We start from the raw sequence: 7,009 nt of genomic DNA, 5'->3' as shown, positions 1-7,009 counted from the left end.
AACAAAAAAATTCTGCCTCGTGGCTACATGGGGGCTGTGGCTCCATTGAAACACCGGTCTGGGTCAGATAGGAGTTGATCATGAAGGCAGTGTCAGCACGTTATCATGGTGAGTCTCCATGACAACTCAATGTTTTCAACTCGGCCAAGTTTTCTGAAAATATTTTATGAACATCTGTTTTCGGCAAATTTAATTCTGACGCAAAAAAAACTCTCATTCAGGGGTCTTTGTTCAGCAAATCTCGCAAACGAGTGACATTATCATTTGTTTACAGAGTCTCAAAGTTCTCTTCATCATAACCACAACGAGGCTCTGCGCGGAGGTTTACGACAAATGTCCCACCGCTCCCAAGAGCTCGTAGGCAACTGAAATAGGTGTCAGTGGAAAGTTTAGCCCTTTCATCACTTCCATCTGGTCACGCAGGTGTGCACTGTACAGTCGCGTGGAAAATAAATGAGGCTCATTACTTTTGGAACAAACCCTTTAAAACTGAATTGAGCCTTCACCAGAATGATCAGAAACAGTATTTGGAGATGATTCTCTTTACATGCATACTGCACAAGCAAATAGCGTTAATGCAATGAAGCATGTAAAGAAAGAATCCTTGCTAATATGGAAACAGTTTTCATTCGTTACTTACCTATTTTTTTCGTATATATTAGCTATTAACAGCAGATATGACCACAGAAGACAACCATCAGGATGATCACATTCCAAGGTTGATGATAGGTAGGTATTGAGATTTTGACCCAATAGGTTGAAAGAGTGATTAAATATACTTAAGAGAGGAAAGGCCCATTCCACAATTATTTATTGATGCAACCAGTTTACCAAATATCATCCTCAGGTCATGTTCAAAGATGTCTCGATCTGCTAGCCATTTAAACAGCAAAAACATATGTACATATATATCTTATAGGATAACGATTAAACTCATCTTCCTCACTCCAGACAAAATATCTGTACTGGATCAGTGTTTTTCTTTCTCACCCACACCCAAATTCAATCCTGATGTGTTCGTAAGCGACACTATCAAGTTCTGTTGATGGTTGAAAGGGAAATTCTTCTGGGACTCTTCAGTCCTCTCCAATGGCTCCAGCCCCATTTCAGTCTCCTATCCTGGCCGCCCAATCGTCTCCTCTTTCAATTCCTCCACAGAATGCATCTCAATCTTCGTCAACCATTACCTTCAACCTCTTGTACTCTCTTTTCCATCTTACGTTAAATATACCTATGATATCCTCAATCACCTCCTTTCTACCTTTCTCCCTGTTGGCAAAGATATCATAATGGCCACCACTGATATGACATCATTATATACTTCCATGCCTCATGATGAAGGCCTTGCCTCCCTTCATCTCTTTCTTGACAATCAACCTGCACCTCAGATACCTAGTATGTGCATACTGATTTTATTCGACCTCTCTCTTCACAAAAAACACCTTCAACTAGCTGCAGATCAAAGGCTGCTCCACGGGAAGTAGATTTAGCCCATGCACAAATTTATTTCTTGGTCTCCTTGAAGAATCCTTCCTATCTTTCTATCCACTTCAAAAAGATTTGAATTCATGCACAGTACCAACTATTTGATTCCGATTTGCCTAATTTGAGTCATCCACATCTTCATTCTAGACCGTCAAATTGCTCGCTCAATCAACCATTTTTTATTTTTGTGGAGATCAATCATATTCTGGAGCACTTTGTTGATGAGCTCACCTTCCGAGGATGTGAAATCAAACTGCTCAATTCATCGACAGGAACACGAACATTACCAATTCTCAACAATTGCTTGGAGATTTGTTTACAAAACGGTAGTGAAGTGTCAACTCAAGCTGGACTTACAATTATCTCAAATTAAATTTTTTAAATACAATTTCAATATTTTGAATATATTTAGTAATTAAAATGTTATATTCTTACGAAGTTCAGTTATTAAATTGGTAAAAACAAAGCAAATAATGTAATTTGTAGTTTTGACCGACTTATCAATTGTTGTTGTATTACTAACTCCTAAAAACATATCCCTAAGAAAAAGATGAAATTTTTTTTGTGAACTTTTCCTGTTTTCAATGTTCTATATGTTATCCGGGGCTGAGACGAATCCGAAGAACCTATTATCATTAAAATCGGTCCAGCTGTTCTTGAGTTATAAGTGTTCTAACTAACATGATTTTCAACTTCCTTTTAGTTAATAATGATTACTGTTCATGCCACCATCATTGGAAGAAAAGAGGGGGAATAAGGTACCGCAATTAATAAATAAAATCCATGAGCTTGGAGAACAAATGAACAGAAATTTATAACACACATTATTACAATTTAATGACACCTTCCAAATAAAAAACAGACCATATAAATATTTCATGACATACTTTAAATAATTTTAAAAATGATATACATATATTACTCTAGAAATTTTTCTGTACACACAAATTTCTTCAAGCTTGAGTAAACATAGCATGAGAAACTGAAAAAGAATTTGACTGACAGCAATCAATGTTCATATTTCCAGAGGCTTTCTAATATACACTTACATTATTCACATACTGGTATTACTTACAGAGTATTAACAGATCTGAAAAAGATCACAAGAGGTATGGTACATAGTGATACAACTGAAAAGCAAATTTACAGAAGCATGAGATCATACCTTCCTTAATTTGGTTACAATATGAGAGGACTCAGGTGAGATGAGCTGTAATTTAATGGAAGAAGACATTTACCCAAGTAATCATAGAGATTAACTCCATTGGCTTTCACTAAACAATTCCACATTCATGCACTGCATGAGTGACAAATTTTCAACAAGTAATCTAAATCAAACAAGACAAGAGGCTGCCACTAAGAGAACAAAACATTAGTTCTCATGTCTACATTCAATCACTCATAAATATATCACATCTCTAAAAACTTGTATATCATCTCAACCTGAAGTAGCGGCAATAATAATTACAAAACATGAAGTGAATATGTTACAATTACAATACCACATTGAACCCAATGTTTTTTGTATATTATCATAAATGCAATTAGGAATGTGGCATTACAGTTGAAATAATGACACCCACCACCTCTCCCAGACTAATCTAAGTTTTTTTTTTCTACAACCAACCATAAAGAGAAGTACCAAAAGTTAATGGTAATTCCATAGCTGGAAAAATGTTACGTCACAACTACTACGGGCAACACACACAAAGATCAGTGAGCCTCTCTTCCAGCTCTTTATGATACATTTTCACCTCATTCTTCTGAGCTACTGGCTGCTGAGTCGAGAATAACCTCGAAGGAGAATGGTTGAAACCCATACCCCTGGCCAAGGTAGAATTTGCTCTGAAACTCCACCCTGCAAAATAATTAGGCAATAATGATACATGCACTGATGAGGTAATCTGAATGTTAAAATTTAAGTCTGTACATTAGATTATATTGCCATTAAAAAAAATCAGGTGATCGGTGAATATGTTAGATAACTTTATTTGATAGAGGGGAGATACAACTTCCAAATCACTAATCCATGACTGAGAAATAGTGAACAAAAGGGGGATTGTGATTGGCTGTCAGCTTTCCCACCCATTCCTCCTACAGGGGAATCAAGCTTCGTCCTATATGCAGATTAAAACTTTGTCTTCAAAATGGAGCCAATGGCATTCGATTTTTAGAATTTTATTCAATTTGAAAGGATACAGGTTCTGTTCTGTGCTGACATTGAGAGGAAAATCAAATGCACTACTAAATATCTAGTCCATCTCGTTTGTTTTCTGTACATAATTTCTGTACCTAACACTGCATAGGAAACAGAAATCACTTGTACCCCTTGGCTTCTAACCCATTCATACAAGATTTAGATATGGAGAATAAACCACTGCTAAATACAATAAACAGTGACAAACTTAGAATTCAAGGTTATGTTGATGAAGTTTGAAGTTTATCTAAAGAATTTTATGCTTTTACGATGAGTGAGAATGATCAACATATAATGAGAGTGTGCACCTCACGTGCCACCCAAATTGTCTTACTGGGGTGGCAAGTGCTCACTCTCGGTGCGATATCCCAGGAACCAAAGGGCAGAAATGAAAGATATTTGAGGCGATACACTACAAATGTCTAAAGAGTCGTTGTAGAAGACAGAGAAGTGATAGAATAATCCGAGAGTGACATCATCTTCAGTTATGTTCGAAAAACACCCATAAATACCAAAATTAAATAACTTTAACTGTGATGCTGCATGTTTTCCTGGTATCTGATTGAAAAAATAATTTTCACGATTTGTTTTCTCACCAAATGAAGCAAAACTGGGGACATCCCAAAAGATATTCAAAAACTTTAAAAATAAGGACCACCATAATGAGTCATAGCCAGGCACTTGCCTGGGTAGAAATTTGCCTCAAGTCCTAGTTTTCCATAATGTATCAATGGTGCTAGTATGCAATGGTGTAATTGCGCACCCGTTGCCTTCACGGGAGTTCTGTACTTTTTTTTCCAAACATCGCGGTGCAGGATCAGGCTCAGTGGTTACGGATCAGCGTCCCTCAGCAGTTGCATCCCAGGCAACTTGTGCGAGACGCGACTACTCGGCATGGTGCCTGTCAGCGTAGTTTCCGACGTTGCGCAGTGGTTTCGAAGCATTCGTGCAAACCACTTTTCTGAATCTGTGACTTCACAGCCACGGGTTTTCGGAAACCAGGTATTACATGTAGCAGTAGGAATATGAGTACAATCACGTTATCACCGCAATAAAAGATTGCGGTCGGAAAGAGAAAGCTCTTAACGATTCCGGAAACAATCTAAAATAATAGACAATGTGCGTAAGTAATAATAGATTGTTTGATTTACGTAAATTATGAAAATTACAATGAATAAAAGTAAATTTGGATCATTTGTGTTTTCCGATTATTTGTACTGCCTCTCCCCATCATTAGGCCATTAGGATAATCAGGAGTGCACTGTATAATGAAATCATTTTAATAACATATTTCTCGACTATGGACATACATTAGTTTTTCAAAATTAACCAGTAAAGTGGTCTTAGTCACATTTCTACAGGAAAATTTCCAGCACCTTTCTGAATGTACGATGCAAGCCCTGCAAGACAGTCAACAGTTCTTCTGAATCGAACATCAGGACACAGATTTTCCGTGACTTTTCCATGATTACCCTGAATTTCATAAACCTGTGAAAAACCTGGTGATACAGTGAGGGGAACCCAAGGAAGAAGAAGAGCAAAAGGTCTACTCACCAATGCAGACGTAGAGTGTGCAAGAATGCAGACAGCCCCTCCATGAGTACAAGGATGCCGACTGTCAGCACGGCCCAAAAGGCGAAGATTATCCAGAGGGCTATGCCACCAGGCCAACCATCAAACGCCATTCCATTCCTAAGCACCATGTTCCACAGCACTTCAGAAAGCTCTGCAACACGATGAATGGGTCACAATTTTAAACAATTACAGTGAAACCTCGATATAACGACACCCCACGGTGCACTAATAAACACTCGCTATAGCGAATTGTCGCTTTACCGGAGGTGGAGCAAATAATAGCCAATATACCTGTTGCGAACAGATATACAGGAACAGGAGTGATGCGGCAACAGATAAACATCTATCCGATAAACGTAAGCATAATCCAGACTAAAGGCGATGTTTTTTTGCATCACTAAATTTCCTTACTCAGATAACGACTAACTATTCAAACAATTCATAAGTGCCGCACTGAATAAAAATCATGCAAAGCATTGTTTCGTCATCATTATATTTATCGAACGACAGTTTACTACATAAATTTGAGACTGAGCACTCCATTAACTTCATTTCTAACATATCGCTAGCAATTACAGAGGTTAAGGAGTCTTCATGAAAGTCTTCCGGCGGTGAAACCCTCGCTATGGCGAGAGCCAACACCGAAAGGGTCTCGTAAAAACGAATTTTTTAACACGCTTATTATAGGGTCAATTGACGGTGCATCGGCTATCTCTCGTAATAGCGGGGGTGTCGCTATAGCCCGTACTCGCTTTAACGAGGTTCCACTGTATAGCGGCGACTAACACCTTAAAACAGTGTTGCCACAAATAATAAGTCTGAAATACAGGAGTTTTCCTTATTGTCTCCCAAAAAAAGACTAACTTATAATTTAAAAGTGAAGATATTTTTCATTTTTTAAAATTCATTTACCCAACTACATTATAAACAAGGGCGAATAAAAAAGTACTTGTAGACCTTAGAACATTAGTGAAAAGTTTCACTGAAAACCCAGAGGGTCTTTCCAGAAGTCTTCCCTCCGCAGAAATTGTTAATCTTAGTACATACCGTATTTCTCCGAATATAGTCCCCCCCCCTAATTTTGAGGCTTCAGTTTCGGGAAAAGTTAAAAAAATGCATTTGAATATAGCCCCCCCCTTTACTTTTACCACGGGCATTTTTGAAAAAAAAGGGGGACTATATTCAGACACATACGGTACTTTGCATGACCTTACAATCTCAACAAGGATCGTCTTATTCCACTCACCAGCGTGTGCAAGCGACAGTGCCCAGAGTCGAAGATAAGATGCCGTGTGGGACACAGACCCAAGCACATACTCAATGGTGTGAATGCCCTGGTGGATGAAGATATCACCAGCCTCGTGGTTCTCACCCCCTCCTTCGGCCCCTCCCTTTTGGGGAGCACCATGCGCCATTGCGTTCCCATCAGCCTGCTGCCCTTGACCTCCCATGCCACCACCCTCCACGTCCAAGTCTCCGTTCTCACCAACCGAATTGATGTGAGAGTTAGGGAGCTGAAAAGAGAGAGAGATGCTTGCTTGCTTGCTTGCTAATGCCCAATATTTGGAACAGCTCAAGTCATACAAAATTTTTCAAAGACCAAAATTAAACTGCAGGTGATATTCAATTGTCAGCAGAAACATCAACCTACTACATTCCATTCACATTCTGAGAGCAATGGAACACAATGTGACTAAATCTTTAGAGACAATGACTTCTAATTTAAACATTAAAAAAAAAGGTTTATTTACC

General features: G+C 38.5%; 1 protein-coding gene across 3 annotated transcripts in view; it reads right to left on the bottom strand.

The window, feature by feature from the left end:
• Positions 1 to 2,274: 2,274 nt before the first annotated feature.
• The window catches only part of LOC124155741 (V-type proton ATPase 116 kDa subunit a1), a 51,639-nt gene continuing 46,904 nt past the window's right edge, over positions 2,275 to 7,009 (bottom strand). For all 3 annotated transcript variants that reach the window (XM_046529812.1, XM_046529832.1, XM_046529822.1), the window contains exons 15-17: positions 6,504 to 6,771; positions 5,237 to 5,408; positions 2,275 to 3,343 (exon numbers count right to left, since the gene is read on the bottom strand). In XM_046529812.1, coding sequence (XP_046385768.1) covers positions 3,241 to 3,343; positions 5,237 to 5,408; positions 6,504 to 6,771 — 543 coding nt within the window. In that variant the 3' untranslated portion in view covers positions 2,275 to 3,240. The remainder of the gene's footprint in view (positions 3,344 to 5,236; positions 5,409 to 6,503; positions 6,772 to 7,009) is intronic.

The sequence above is a fragment of the Ischnura elegans genome, chromosome 1 (genome assembly GCF_921293095.1).
Source record: "Ischnura elegans chromosome 1, ioIscEleg1.1, whole genome shotgun sequence".
Taxonomy (NCBI): domain Eukaryota; kingdom Metazoa; phylum Arthropoda; class Insecta; order Odonata; family Coenagrionidae; genus Ischnura; species Ischnura elegans.
The sequence above is the reverse complement of the archived record's forward strand: the minus strand, read 5'-3'. Positions and strand labels throughout refer to the sequence as shown.